This window comes from Neopsephotus bourkii, unplaced genomic scaffold (genome assembly GCF_033783945.1).
Source record: "Neopsephotus bourkii isolate Nb327-2 ecotype Australia unplaced genomic scaffold, CSIRO-AGI_Nbou_v1 NB_1792, whole genome shotgun sequence".
NCBI classification, from domain to species: Eukaryota; Metazoa; Chordata; class Aves; order Psittaciformes; family Psittacidae; genus Neopsephotus; species Neopsephotus bourkii.
The window spans coordinates 7,718,146-7,734,260 of NW_026902266.1; the positions used below are offsets into that span (position 1 = coordinate 7,718,146).

Genomic DNA, 16,115 nt, shown 5'->3' on the forward strand with positions numbered 1-16,115 from the left:
ATGCAAAATGCTGCAGTGGTTCTAAGTATGATGTCTACTAAGCAGAACTGTAAATTCGTGCACAAGATGGGAGGTAACCAGGGTACAGTCTTTGAATGCTGGAGTATTTCAGGGCAGTTGAAAAAGTTAATGCTACCAAGTCAAATACTCTTTTAAGCATGCAGTCTCAGCAGAACAGGAGGAAGATGATGTTTTGCAACACAACAGCCCTTTCAACCTGTCCTCTTTATGACCTGTATGGGCCAGAAAGGGTAGGAGTAACACTTTGCTTGCTGTCATCCCTTCTTGTGCAATTTTAGGACTGTTGGTTATTTTTTCTACTTTACAAGCACAGGCGGAAATGAGATAGTCTGGACTTCTGTTTTAAAACAGATTACCAGGTGTCTATGGTCCTTAATTCACTTAATGCTGTATAAGCTGGAAAAGAAGGCAGCTTTTGTGTAGGCAAACCCTGATTCTTTTGAAGTAAAACATATACTGCTGTTGTAGGGAGGAAACGTTTACTTGGTGTCTGAACTGTCTGCTGAACAAGTTGACATACAGTTTCATCAGTCTCTGAGGTGCACTGTAGCTTTCTTTCAAGCAAAAAAAAATATCATGTCAGAAGTAGGAAAAAAATATGCTTCATTTCTCTAAAAGATTTTTGAATTAGTTTTCCTGGCATTTAGAAAATCATTCAACAACCAACTATCCCAAGGCATTTTCATTATTTAATGAAAACTGAAAAAGCATAGATAAAAATGCTGCGTAACCAAAATGTATTTCTGTAATTAAAAATTGTGAACTAGTTATTTTACACAACAGTTCTCACCAGCTAGCTCTGCATCATGTATTTTCCTTCTGTCAAACCCAGTTGGTTTTTAAAGTCCTGATCCATGATGAAGCAAGCAGCTGTGTTTCATTTTGCAAGAAAGTCAGAGGGAACACCACTTGCATGGCTAAGCCCTGAAATTCTTTCAAAATTTAGAGTTTTTGCTCAGACAGACTTTCTGTTGATTTCACCAAGAATTTGCTTGAGCAGTGAATGACTAAGTCCCAAAAACAGACCATGGAACTTGGCTTAGGAAGAGTTTTGGGTGACTAAATACCAACTAACAATTGAGGAAAACTTCAAGGTTTCATTCCCATCCAGTTCTCCAAACTGATAGAAAACTTCTTCAACAAAATGGTTTTACCATTAATTACCTCTGATTAAGCCCATTTAGTGCTATGTAAGAGGCAGAATGCAGACAGTCAGTCTTCTGAAGCTCCAGAATTTAATGTAGTTCATAACTCTGCTCGTGTTAATTTCTTCCCAGAGTGAGGCTTGTTTTACTCAACCCTGCCTCCTGTTAGCAGTATTTCTGATACTGGCCACTCAAATCCAGTATGCACTAGATGGGATGACCAGCTCTGCTGTCAAGCTCCCATGAGCCTTTTCTCTGCTCAGCCTGGAGAACACATCCTGTCTCATCACATAGAATCATAGAATCATAGAATAGTTAGGGTTGGAAAGGACCTTAAGATCATCAAGTTCCAACCCCCCTGCCATGGGCAGGGACACCTCGCTTTAAAATGCCTGTTGACTCCAGTTGGTGGGATGTTCCTCTTTGTTCCTCCCTGGAAGTGGCATTGGCCATTTTCTTTCAGGAGATTAGTAATGGCCGTGTTCAAGGCTAGGTTGGACAAGGCCTTGGGTAATATGGTTTAGGGTGAGGTGTCCCTGCCCGTGGCAGCGGGGTTGGAACTTGATGTAAGGTCCTTTCCAACCCTAACTATTCTATGATTCTATGATTCTATAATAAGAATCCTCTCCGTCTTTGCGCATTCTTTGCGTCAACAGTGTAGAGAGCAGGTAATCACTGAGCACCTGTTTGATGTCCTTGCCCATGGAGCTTTAAAGTGTGCTGAACAAAAAGAGTGATGTTCCCTCAGCTCCGCAGAGTCAGGTCAGTACACCAACCTGTCATAATGTGTGTCATAATTTATTGCTGATGAAAGTCACTAGAAAATTACTTCCTTCCCCCTCAGAGAGGAAGGGGGAGTGTGAGTCAGAAAGGATGGTGTCTGAGGTCCATCACTTTTGGAGCAGAGTATCTTACGTACCACCTTTTGCTTAGTTCTGTGCCTACACTTGCAATACCGTCCTAATAATATTAGGAACTAAGACAACGCTGTCGCATGTATTACTCAATGAATTAGTCACTCTGAGCGTGTTCATTTTAAGGATTTCAGAAAAGAAAGCCAGTGATAGTACAAGGAAACATCAATCGTATTTTGGTGGTAAATTGCTATAAGTATTGTACCATATGTCAGTTGACTTCATCACTTTGCTTCCCTCACAGGCAGGACATAATGGACTTGGGGTTTTTTTTATTCCCCTTGTGAATCTAATAATACTACTTATTTTGTTTTGTGGTTTTGTTTCTTTCTTTTTTAAACAGGAAATTCCTATGAACTTTGTTGATCCAAAGGAATATGATATTCCAGGCTTAGTGCGTAAGAATCGCTACAAAACTATTCTTCCAAGTAAGTTTCTGCTTTTTAAGACACTGAGGTAGGCTGGTTTATTCCGCATGGTGAAGGGCCTTGTATCCAGAATGCATGAAATGTGCTGTCACTACAATGTATTGTCCAAAAGCCATATTTATGAAGCAGCAGCATGGCTTCAAAGCATAAATCAAATTTCAAAAGAGGTGCAGAGCATGAAGAACCTAATATTCACCGAAGAGCAGCAGCACTTAAGTTTTAAGTCATTAGAATTGCATCATTTGATGCTGCTTAAAAATTCTACCCAAGAACTCAGTGTGTTTATTCAGATGTTAATTAGGGGGTTCTTTGATTAAACTCCTTTAGAAGGACTAAATTCTAGTGATGTTATTTTCCTGACTGATGTTATTCTTGGAATCATGCCTCAAATGCAGTCTGAGACTATTGGGAAACGATGGTCTGATGGCATTAAGATGACACAGAAAATCAAAATCATTTTCTTTTCTCCTATACTATTTTTATTTGTAGACAAGAGTAAGAGTTTAGAGACACATTTTGGTACAAATTTTTACAAGTGTCATAATTTCCATTCTGTCATACTTGTATCATTTTTCAAAGTAACTTTAATTAGATGTCATGCTTTTAGCTCTGTATTTGCAGAACACATAAGTTTCAGTGTCAGGTTAGCAAAGGTAACTGCAGAGAAGTAAAAAATGTCTTCAGCTAATAACTATCATTTCAGTCAATAAGCCTAGGTTGGAAATGGTTTCAGGAAGAGGTTTATTAATCTAGACTTAACAACTGTAGCAGTTACAGACAGTGATCCAAGGTGCACAACTCTTCTGATGACTTCGTACTCCACTTTAGAGCAGAAGTGCAAAAACATTCAACTGCATTTCACAATCGCTGTGCTAATGACTGAAGTGAATCATTCAAGTATTAATTCACTGGTTTTGCTGTAATAGAAGATTGCGAAAGTGTCTAGTGATTTCAGATGCCCAAACTGCTAGGTTTTAAAGTGATCTGTATATTCTGAATTTCATATCTGACGTGTCCCTTTAGAAGTGGATCCATTTTAAATATCTTGCATTGGATGTTTCAACTGAAAATGAGAATTTCTACTGTTTTGAACACCCTGTTCCAGAGTTGCAAACAGATGTCAACTGTTTTCAGTTTTAAAAAAACTGAAAACGGTTTTAAGAATCGTCACTTTTTAAGAATCTTCACTTAGCGTATTAATTATTTGCTGCAAACTTCATCTTACTCATATGGGTATCTGCTAGCAGCCATTGGTTTGTCACATTGACCTCTCCAGAAAACTAGTTTATACCCTACCATGCCTCCAAGGGTTAATAAGCTTATTACAAGCTCATTTGATCTGGAGGCAAGATGAGGGAGAGCCCAGTGCTTTTCAGGCTTTGATCATCCACTGACTTCTGCTTCTGAGCTGACCAAATGTAGCCTATGCTACCTTGAGTATCTTGTCTACCTAGCATACCTACAGGTTCCAGCTTTAGCAGTAATGACAGGAACTCCTGAAGAAGCTGCAGTACAGCAGACTCAAACCACTCATTGTCATAGGGAACAGCAAAAGCTTGATTATCAAACTAGAATCAAACCCAAAATTGGAATTTAAAAGTAACTAAAATTCGCTTACCAGCTGTATCACCAGAAGCAAACTAAACAGTCATCATTAAAAGGTGAGCAGTCATGATAATCAGTTATTTGCAACCCTAGAGTTGATTGTAGTAAGAGACATGGTAATAGTCTGTAATTCATCGCATTTGTATTTCTTTTGGAGAATGTGTAAGAAGAAATTATTACAATTTTGCTGTTAGTAGTAAAATGGCTTAGAAGGTGGCTTTTTGATGGAAGAAGGGTGTTTCTGGGAAAATGCCAAGCTAAAGAAGTTGATTTGGGTATTTCATAACTGCAAATTTGTTTGTAGGCAGTTCTCTTCTGGGGATGAGTCCTATGGCATTTTCTGGAAAATGATAACTTAGTCTCTAAGATATTTGGAGGAGGCACTGTTTTAATATATAGAAAAGAAAGTTCTCGTTACAGTATTCTAGAGGTGGCAAGAACTTACTATAATGTTGTATATCAGTCTCATTGAATCCTTTTCTGAAGAGTAATGGCTGGACAAGCTTTTTAGATTTCTACGTGGCTCTGTTGCTTCTGTACCATTTTAAGTTATATAGAACATTTAAGTTAAGTCTATTGAGTTCCTCTAAAATGTCAGACGTAGTATAAACACAAAATGGCCATCAAAGAGGCTGTAGAAAAAATAGCTGACATGTTGTTTGATTTCTTAATGATACAGACTGCTACTGTTTTTTAAAAGTGTATTGTCATCTTGGACCTGGCCTGTGCACTGGTTTTGTTCTAGGATAAGTGTTTTCAATAAGAGGAGGATCTTGTTTTGCTTAAATGCCTCTTTACTGAAAATTTGAAATTCATACTGCAAGCTCTTTCATTAAAAGTCTTCTGAATTTTTCTAAAGGAGGAGTTATTCCTGTTTATGTATTTCTAAGAGCAACTCGGCTTCAGCTGCACTTTCTGCCAAACAGTGCATGTTCTTGTATTGACAGTATGTTAATAGGACTCTCTTACATGAAATAAGATTGAAACTGTTCACTAATGTACTACCACGGCAAATGTGTATGCTACATTAACAGAAAAGTCACAAGTCAAGTGTTATAATTTAAAAGCATGTTCTAGATAATGTTTTAATATTTGTCAATACAGCAATAAAACAGTCCACCGTGAAAGGTAACTTAAATTCTAATGCAGTTGAAGAATACTAAAAGAATCCTGTGCTTAATAGTCAATGGCACCCATTGGTAGAGTTTTTTTCGGCTTTATGTCTCCCTAAAGACCCATCATGAGATGGACAAAGTAGGATTATTTCAATTACTAGGAGGGCAAGATCATGGAATTTTTACTCAAACTTTAGCACACTCCATGAATGACTGCATAAAAGCCAGGGAAAGGAACATCATGCAAGGGGGGGGTCTAACTACTCTGTCCAGTGACATTTGAATAAATATCTGGCAACCAATATCATTCATCCTTTTAATGGTGTGACATGTTGCAGGCTATTAGAATCCCTGATTAAAAAGCAGATTTTATCTCTTGTCTCACCGTCTCCCCAGCACTAGAGGAGTGAGCAAATTTCAGCAGGAGGGAACTGTATTAGAGAGGAACTTGGCTGGTTTCAGTACTTCTGTAAAACAGTATTTTTGTTAATTTCTTTACTTTGCAGATTGTGATTATATTATCACATAATAGATAACATGAATCTGCTCTTAGGACAGTGTTTCATGCTGAGTCTGTCTTTGTAGTACTGTAGAAATTACTGTGTGCTTAGATGTCAGTGTGATACTGGGTAAAGTGTAATTTATTTGCGTATATTTTGTTTTGTTCTGGTTTATAAGCATGCTGGATATTTTTTACAAAGAAGTCATCTGTGGTTTGTTTTTAATATTCTCCTGATGATGTACACTGTTGCTGTGTGCTGAGGCCTCCGTCAGGAGAATAGTTCTTGTCAATGATAACAAACTGTGTAGTAGTGGTGAAAGTGGATGAATGTGGGCCTGTGTCAGCTCGATTAAAATCAGTGGAACAGATCCCATTGACTTCAGTGGGAATTGGACTGAACTTCACAGGTGGAATGTTTTCATTTGTTGTGTTATTCAAACAAGAATAATGCTTCATAAACAGCCCCAGTGTGGGAAACTCAAGTACTGAAGGGACTTACGAAAAGTACAAGAGACTGTTAATGTTCTTTAATTTCTCTTTAACCATTAGCATTTATTAATAGCACATCTTAGAGTTTAGTTCACTGGAAGATGAAACAGGGAAAGAGTTACTGTCATTTGGCCTGCCTGTGTGCAAGAAATGCATGTTTATGGTTTGTGAAAAAAGCTGCTTGTTGGCATTTCACAAACTATATTCTAATGTCTTATAAGTCAGAATGAGTCTGTTGACCTAACAAATCGAGAAATAATTTCCTGGAGCAGAAAACTGCTTTTCCAGATTCACTCTGGCATATTGACTTTGCAGCAGGAGCAATTAAGCAGGCTTCAGAGAGTGGATAAAACTATCACAAGCAGCCAAATTACCCCAACTATCCTTTCCCTTTTTTATGGTAACGTTTCAACATGGGAACACTCCAAGGCCACTTGCATCTGTTGTGATGGCCATGAATACATGTAAATGTCTTGCTGTACAAAATAATCTTTTGTGTCTCTTTCTCTCCTCTGAGCAACTAATGAACTATTACTTATCTCTTTACCCCTTTCAGATCCTCACAGCAGAGTGTGCCTTACCTCAGCTGATCAGGATGACCCCCTCAGCTCTTACATCAATGCTAACTACATCAGGGTAAGAGCTCAGTAGTCTATTGTGTCTGCCTAGCCTTTATTGTCCACTGTTTATATTAACAGAATTGAAACATCCACTGGCTTTTAAAGTCATCCTAGCTGAACTGATTGCTCTTCTCTCCTGCTTACATTAACTGAAAAACAAATCTCAAAGTGCAACTGTACAGGTTCAGACCAGACAAAACCACACTTCTGCACTTCTTGATTCAAATTCCTTGTCAGCTGGCCTGACGAAGGCACTGGAGAGTAAGTATGAATAAGGCTCTTGACCTAGCCAGCATCACCTGGGCTGTTGGACACTCATTACTGGAACTGAGTCCATCTTGCGCCTTTGCTCCATGTACACATGTGCAGGAGAGAGAGAGGGGAAGAACTGATGCCATGTGGAGTCCATTTCACCCCGTGGTAGCTCTTTGTTTAAAGACTGAACCTTTGTGGTTGTGCTGGACATGCCTGTTAAAATTGTTCTTGTGTTGTTTTGTTGGCAGGGCTATGGAGGAGAGGAAAAGGTATATATTGCTACTCAGGGACCGATAGTTAATACTGTCAGTGATTTCTGGAGAATGGTGTGGCAGGAACGTTCTCCCATCATTGTCATGATTACCAATATAGAAGAGATGAATGAGGTAATGGTATTACATATAGTCTGTATTTTTATCTGTACTCTAGCAGATATTTTCGGCATAGATGCAAGACAACGAACACAAGTTAGTTCAGTGGCCTGAGCAATCAGAGCCAGATTAAATTCTTCAGGACCAGAGAAGACGTGGGCTTCTCTTCTAGTTCAGTTTGTCTTGTTTTGTTGTCTGACTTAGCCTACTGCTGGTTTTGCCATTTTTCCTCTCCCAGCTGACCTAAAACCTCTCCAAACCCAGCTCTATTTGCAGACACCCTTTCAAGTTCTCTAAAGGAATCAAAAACAATAGTATTCCATAACTACTAAGGTTGAGTATCTTTAATTAACAAGATTGGTGCAGCTTTATCTTGCATTTATTATGATTCAGTGTCTGTATCCATATTTCAGTGAGGCTGTCCCTGACTTGTGGAAGATGTTAGTTATGATAATAGGCAACTAGAGCTGGCTTGGGTATGGAGGACCATTTCCTGAATGTGTCTAGAAAATGCTTTTGAATTATAGAAATTAAGATGCTGACAATGTCTGTGCACCACCTACTTCCTGAATGTAAACTGTCATGGTGCTTCTGCTAATCCACCTAACGTGATCCTTGTTTGCAGTTTAAAATACCACTGCCCTTCAGCTGTTCATTTTACTTACCTGCTGAATTATTTGCCTCATAGCAGAGTTGCAAGAACCATGTGCCTGGGCTTCAGTTCACAGATAGGTAGCTGAGCTTACATCTGCTTTCATTGGCAGTGTAGGATGTGAGAAAGTGGTCTGGGTATGTGTTGGGTTCTGCATCTCCCTTACCACTGGCAGCAAGGTGTGCTGGAGCGATCCGCACAGTATTTCTTAAGCTGCAGCAGCAGCAGCATTTGTCAAAGCTTTTCCCTGAGAACCTGTTAGTAGTTTGGGTGAGAGAGTTTCCTTTGGAGAAGAGGCTTTGGACGCTTAAAAGCCCAAGAATATGAGCATACCTTCATCATACACACAGAATTATAATGGCTTAACTGTTAGCTGGAAGTTTAGTGCCCATAATTATACATGTGCATAAACCTTTAGCTTTCCCCAGTTGTGAAGTAAATACATTTGATCTTGAGCTTTAGTGGAAAAAAGACATGAACATGGCAGATACGGAATTATTGCACTTTGCAAGTTAAAAATTGTCCATTGTTACAACTGCTTGATTGGACACATACTGTCAAGGCATTTCTGATGCAAAATACAGCATGTTGCTGATATAAATGTTTTGTTTGCACTAACGTTTTAAACTCGTGTCTGCCTCTATCTGAGAGGCAGCACTGATGTAATAACTTGTACGTTGATCAGAATTGCCAGTTTGTGGCAAGTAAGACGCTAAAATATTGTGACACAGTGTACCAGAATCATTTAAAGACTTAGAGGTTTAAAGACGATAATGCAGAGGAAATATTGGTCCTGAATGATATATCTGCTGATAAGTTCTTCCACTGTAGTCTTTGTAGCAAGGTTGAATAACAGCGATGTAAAATAACCTTTATATCTGAATTTCACCCATCGTATCAGCCTATGCATCGTAACAGAGTTGCTGAGTCTTTTCTGATACGTTTTGCGTCAAAAATTAAACAGTGTCAGGAACCTCAGCCATCAGTGTAGGGTAAGTCCTTTCATGTAAATATTTCCTGTATTCATTTCCTTTCTTCTATAGCACATATATGAATAACAGGACTCAGAAGTACATAGATTAAAAACCAAAACCTTTGTTTAACAGTGATGCTGCTAACAGAGGCTGTGTGTTCTTTCTCAGTGCAATGACTTTGCTAATGTATTAAAAGCTCTGTATCTCAGCCCTCTTTCACATCTAATCTAAACTGCCAGACAGCCCACAGAAATGAGTGGGCAGTCTTACTCCACTCCTTTACCAGAGGAGCGTCTCTGCTATTGATAGCTGCTAGCACTCTTGACAGTTTTTACAATAGATTCTGCAGTTTAAGAGTAGAGGAAGAAAAAAACCCTCAAACTGTGTAAATAATTTGAGAGAGACGCAGTGGGCCACACTACCAGTGGGTTATTAACTGATGCACTATGCAGATAGAACAGCACTGGTTCTCCCACACAAAAATTTTGACTCAGTAACTTTGCAAGGTACTCCTCTGTTGTTAGTCTTTCTCCTGAAGTGGAATTAATTTTGGTGGGGAAGAGCAAAATGCTTTAACTTGCTTCTTTCAAGGTAGCATACAGTTACGTAAAAGAGGAAGCTTACAAGCATTGTCTTTAACTGGGTTTGTCCAACAGCAGATTCTTACTCTCTTATGGTAATGAGATTGCATCTTCCATTATTACAAGGGAGCCTTTTTCTCAGACCCTGCCTTGTTCATGTCATTTCTTGTCCATGAACTAGTTTGTGCACTGTGTGGAAGCGCTTGTCTCTTCCCTTGCATATTGATTAGTTTAAGGAGAAACTACACACAAGAAAACAGTTCGTCAGCCTTCCTTCCAGGATAGGAGTGCCTACAAATTCTCACCTAGTAATCTCTAGTGTATCAGTACCACAATGTACATTTGCAAATGAACTGTAGTTTGTACTTCTCTGATTGTCAGCTTGTGCTGGCTGCATCTCTGACTATTTTGGGGCAAAATCAAGTATTGTAGTCTAATAGCAGTCACAGCTATTGTTTCCTTTTAGTTCCTTGACTTTGAAAGATTCTCAGTGTCCATTTGAAATGGATTTTGGTACATAATCTAATTCGCAAAGCACCCGCAGTCATGTTCTTTTGTACAAAAACCTATTCAAATGATCATCTTGTATTCAGAGAGCATTGACCCATTATAAAAAATAGAAAAGATGTATTTTGTGTTTCATATCCATATACAAACACCACAGAAATAGTGATAACTAGTGTATATTATACTAATCATTATTGTCTTAAGAAAAGGATTAATCTAAAAACACAAGCATATTGCCACTGGTCTTTCCAATGAATCTTCAAAATGCACATCAGTTGCATAAAGATAAATAAGGTTGTGTGTATTTAAATCATCGGTTTGTCATTACTTGATTTATGTATTTTCAATCTCACAGCCATGCTGTTAAGACTGCAGCAAAAATCAGCTGAAATGTGGTCTCTGTTTAGAAAATAAAAACTTATTATAGAAACAAAGTTTATTCATAGTCATCTATGCATGTGCTATATCTAGTTTCAGAGGAGTAAAAATTAACCTCCCTTGATATCTGCTTAACTAGATTTATTTTTATTGCACACAGAAATGTACAGAATATTGGCCAGAGGAACAGGTCACCTACGAAGGAATAGAAATCACAGTTAACAAAGTCATACAAGCGGACGATTACCGTTTAAGGCTCATCACCCTGAAGGTAAATCATCCCAGTGTACTTACAGTAGTTTAGCTGTCTAAACCCTTAAATAGAGATGTTCATGGAGAGTTGCTCAGAAATCTTCTGCACATGTACTGCTGTGCAAGTAGTACTCTTCCTTACTGAAGTCATTACAGCCTTGCCCAGTTCACCAGATACAAAGACTACCATAAAACAGGCAATCAGAGATTTAGACTGCATATGAACAATCTGAAAGCTACCAGGCCAATTGTAGTAGTATGGAGTTCACTCAGTGAAAGAAACCAGTGACTCATTCTGTGCCTGTGTCCTCTGCGTTCACTGGTCATTTAGAGTGGCATGTTTGCTAACAGATAAAGGCTTTTTACCAGCCTTTGCAAGTTATACCACAGACACCACTTGTGGAATAATCTACTAAACTCTGTGATGATGTTCTGTAGAATTCAAAAGTTTGGTTATTCTTTAGGCCATGGGCTTAGGCAAACTGATTACTAACAGGGAACTTTTACTTGTGTGCCATCTTACACATTTTGTAGTATGGGGAGACCCCTAGGAAATACTTAAATTGTGCTTGTCTTCTTAGGATCATTATTAGATTGCTGTCGGACTGCTGGATACCCACCAGCTGTTTGTACCTAAGATGACTTGTGCCACTAACAAGATGTGGGACAGTTGAGAACTGAGTAAAAGGCATTTTAATTTTGCTTACCTGTTTTCAGTTTCTCTAAGCAGTAGGACTACTGGTCTGCTTGGCACTTGTTAGTGGTGTAGTAGTACCATTCCTGTTCGCTATGACTGAACTCACGTGCTAATTTATTCTTTGAGTGATTTGACTGACTTGACTTTGAAGATGCTTTGAGGGATCATTCCACTTCAAGACACTAAAGCTGTTGATGACCTTGAGAAACAGTTTCACTACAGCATTCTTCTTGCTTACATTTCTAGATATTAATATTTTTTCTACTACTTGTATGTGTAGTTTTACGTACCACAATCCATTCTATCGTCTTGTGGATAGAGAGCTTAAACACAGATTTAATTTTTTAAGTACTTAAATGCTACTTAGTCTACAGTAAGAGTCCTGTTTTACAGCCATTTTCATTGCTAGGTTCTAGAATCTCAAGCTACATGCTTTAATAAGAAAAGTCTATTTACATACACTTCATATATTTTTCATCTAGCATTATCTATCCCTGATCTCAGTATAACACCACAATTTATTTCCAAGCTGAAAAAGCTCTCCTTTTATCCAACCAGTTTCAAGTCTCTTCAGCCATATGTTAATAGACAGAATGCCAGAATATGAAATCCCGTATCTGGATTGAGAGTGTGGAAAGTCTATCACTCATGCTTTTGGCAAAGGCAGCAAAGAGAAAATCACACTTCGTAACAAGTGGGAAGTAAAGAATACTTCCAAGTATCTTGCAGACTTGTAGCTCTTCCCAGTTTGTTTTTCAGTTAAGCAGTGTTTTTGTTTTCAGTACTAGTGGGGTAATGTCTCTTTTCCCCCACCCCCAAATTACTTGGTAGTGAAAATTAGAGAAGCCGTGAATTAACTCCTGTTTTCCCTTAAACATGAATGGTCAGAAATACATGATTTCACCACCAGCAATATATGATTACTGCATAAGTTACAGGGTGGACTGTCATACTTCTGTCAGAATAGGCAGTAGGATTTGGCAAACTTTAGGAATTTAGAAAAATCTGAGGCAATAGGACAAAGCTTGTTTTCTTTTTTCAAAGGAACCTGCCAGTGTCTAGCCATCGACTCATGATCTCAACCTGTCATGGTTTAACCCCAACTGGCAACTAAATACCACACAGCTGTTAGCTCACTCCTCACCTCTCCAACCCTCTGTGGGATGGGGAGGAGAATTGGGAAGCAGTTTAAAAAAACATGGGTTTAGATAGAACACTAGAAATAAAGTAAAATATAATAATAAAAGGAAATAGAAGAATAGCACAGACACCCACCCACCCACACACACATACACACACACACAAAAACCCCAATCAAGTAATGCACAGTACAATTGCTCACCACCTCCTGACCAATACCCAGCCCAACCCAAGCAACAACCCAGCCCTTTCCTGTCAACTCCCCCTAGTTTATATACCGAGCACAATATTCTTACCGTATGGAGTATCTGTTTGGCTGGTTTGGGTCAGCTGTTCTGGCTGTACTCCCTCCCAGCTTCTTGTGCAGCTCCTGGCTGGCAAAGCATGGGAGACTGGAAAGTCTTTGATTTAGAGTAAGCATTACTTAGCAACAACTAAAACATTGGTGTGTCATCAGCATTATTCTCAGACTAAATGAAAAGCACAGCTCTGTACCAGCTATTGGGAAGAAAATCAACTCTATCACAGCCAAAATGAGAACACAGCCTCAGCTGTAGCATACATGATGGTGGACTTCAAACCATCAGTTAAATCTTGCTTCCTCCTAGGTGTTCCAGAGTCTTCTCAGTCTCATGGAAGCACCAATAGAGAATATTTTGTTAAAGGTCTATAGAATCACAAAAGTCAAGCTTCTCTAAGCAGAAACATAAAATTGGTAACAGCCTAGACAAAACTAAAGAACTAAAAAATTTCAGACTTCATCATTAGAACTTTGTCTGTTTTCTATTTCTGTCAAATGTAGTGATTAATGTTTTTCTTCAGATGACTTATCTTTTACTTTTCTCTCAGTATTATTGCCAACATTTTAATTATAATTTTTCACATCTTAAGCATCCAATGTTCATAATCTCTGTGGTTCACATGGTGTCACACGTTCAAAAGCAACTTTATGTTCATGTTTCAGAGCAGTATTGCTCTGACTTACAGACAGTAGTGAGCTCAAGTACTATTCATGGCAACTAGTTATGTTCTCTTAACTAGAACATCTTCTCACTAGGGTAAATAACCTAAGGCCAGGTCCTGTGCTACAGTAGTAAGCCTATTAAACTGAGTTTAAGATTCCTGTAGCTGTGTTTCAGTGAGCACTTTAAACCCAGTATAAGCTGGAATTGCAGCTCAATGAAGACCAGCCTCCCTTTGTCTGGCTCTCTTGTTCTTATGCTTAAGCTGTTTCCCATGTGCCCATACAAGCGTGTATGTGACTGTGTGCAAGCCAAAGGGGAGAACTGATCGATCCATCTGAAAATTAATCTAGTATGAGAAAGAAAATAAATTGTTCTAAATCACTTCCCTAGTCTAGTTTGCCGTGAAGATATGCAAAAGCTTTGTTGACTGAAGAGCAGGATGGAAAGTGACACAACCACAGAGCACTTTTAACATCCAGTGAGAGTCATATGGACTTAGGAGTGTAGATGGCAGAAACTATTTCCAGATTTTTGTGTCCGATTCTTCAGAAAGATCCAAATTTGTTCCTTTTTCCTCCCCTCTTAAACTCAGCCAGCCAAGTGTTTAAGAGAAGGTTGTGGAAGCTTCTGTTCTCAGACCTTTTGATGACGTTTGCTTAGCCCTATGCCAGCTGGCTTATGTAGTGGCTGAAAGAGTAAGGCCATTTCCCTGAGCTCCTTGTTAACTATTTGGCTCTTTTAGAAATAAGGCAGAAGGATGTCGCTTTGAACACACAAAATCAGAAGCACACAGTGCTACTTGGCACTCAGAAAAGGTAACAGCATACTTGCTGTATTCATAGCCATGCTGAGACAAGAGAGAACTGGAATCTGTGTCTCTCAAAAGCCCTGCACTGCAGCTAGATACAATTCCCACCTTCCATAGTGTCTCTGAATTTCTTGCCATGTCTAAGAGAAGACTAGAATTGACAGAAAACTGATATGAGTCTGTCTATCAGAGGAGATAGAAAAATAAGCTCCTACCTATCTACCTACCTAACTATGACAGAGATATGGCTCCTGGCTCTTTGTATGTCAAATACTTTATGAAAGCAATTATGTCACAAGCCCAACTCTGGCTTTGCTGAATGAATCTGTCAAGAGAGAACAGACTGCCTGGACTGTTTTGCACACAGCTCTTGGTGCTAAAAGCGCAGAATACTGGGGGGGGGGGGAGGGGGGGGAAGAAAAGAGGGGAGGAATTATATTTTGTAAGGCAGTTTACTGAAATGTAGATGTGATATTTGAAATCCAGATTTCTGCATTGTGTGGCTTGCCATTTGAATCTCCTGTTCCATTAAGCACTGATCTACTCATCTCATTCTTAAAGCAAAGGCCAGGTTTTGGTATCAACCTGCAACCAGAAGTTATTTTAAAACTTCATGCTGTTTATCTTAACTGGATTGCAGAAAGGAGAAGAAATCAGAAACTTGAAACATTATTGGTACACATCTTGGCCAGACCAGAAGACACCAGATCAAGCCCCTCCTCTGTTACAGCTAGTACTGGAAGTGGAAGAAGCCATGCAGAGTGCAGAAGAAAATAATGCACCAGTGATTGTTCACTGCAGGTAAATAAATACTGTGCCTGATCTCTAAGGGCTTCTTCATGTACAGTGGCATAGTGCAGATACTGTCATATTGGCCATCAGTCAGACATGGGAGATCTTGCCCAACTGCTTCTGTGAAGTGCTTGGAACTTCTAAAATTTTATGACAGTAATTTTGTATTCCCAAGTGTTGCATTCAAATACAGCCTGAGCTGAACACAGAAGCTGGCAGTGGCTCAGTTACCTGTAAGAAAAGTCTTGTTTCATTTGCTTTACTAGTAATATATACCTTTAATGATCTTAAAAGGGCCAGGTTAAAGGTTAATGTGCTGTGAGCGAAATTGAGTTGGAAGACACATGCAAGCAGAAAAATGAGAGCATTCAACTTTAAGCCTCAAAAACCCATTTTGTAGATTCCTTCTTTGATTTTAAAAAATCCTTCTTAGGCCGAAGACAATAATTTAATACATAAAATGAAATAGTGACAAAGCTGATTGTAGCAAGTACTAACCAACCAACAGGAAATGTATGCAGCTGATAGAAAAACTGAAGTATCTGTGAAAAGCCCCTGGCAAAGATGAAATTTTTTTATGTGAAAGAAGCAAAATCTTTAAGTTGCTTGAAGCCTGATGATAAAATTGTAATTATCAATCATAGAGCAGGAAAAAAAAAAGCATGAAGATAGATACTTCTGTCTTCAGAAAGAAGTAGGATGATGTACTTACCACTTGTAGACATGATTGTACATTCTTTTGCACTGCTAGCTAGGGATCATGTTAAACAACTGCTAACCATTATTAAATCAGCTATAGTGGATGATTTTCACACAAGAGTGTTTAAAAAAATTTGGCCGCACACTCTAAACTATTAAAGTTTAGTATACCTGAATCCTAGTTCTTAAAAAATTGGAGAAGTTC

The 16,115-nt window shown here is 38.7% G+C and overlaps 1 protein-coding gene across 11 annotated transcripts in view; it reads left to right on the forward strand.

Annotated features, from left to right (window-relative positions):
- Window positions 1-16,115, forward strand: part of PTPN5 (protein tyrosine phosphatase non-receptor type 5) — a 307,304-nt gene that overhangs the window by 282,779 nt on the left and 8,410 nt on the right. For all 11 annotated transcript variants that reach the window (XR_009729567.1, XM_061380256.1, XM_061380249.1 and 8 more), the window contains 5 exons: window positions 2,424-2,508; window positions 6,776-6,855; window positions 7,343-7,480; window positions 10,718-10,828; window positions 15,060-15,220. Coding sequence is in view for 10 of the 11 variants with exons in the window: in XM_061380256.1 (XP_061236240.1) it covers window positions 2,424-2,508; window positions 6,776-6,855; window positions 7,343-7,480; window positions 10,718-10,828; window positions 15,060-15,220 (575 nt within the window). In the remaining variant the exon portion in view is untranslated. The remainder of the gene's footprint in view (window positions 1-2,423; window positions 2,509-6,775; window positions 6,856-7,342; window positions 7,481-10,717; window positions 10,829-15,059; window positions 15,221-16,115) is intronic.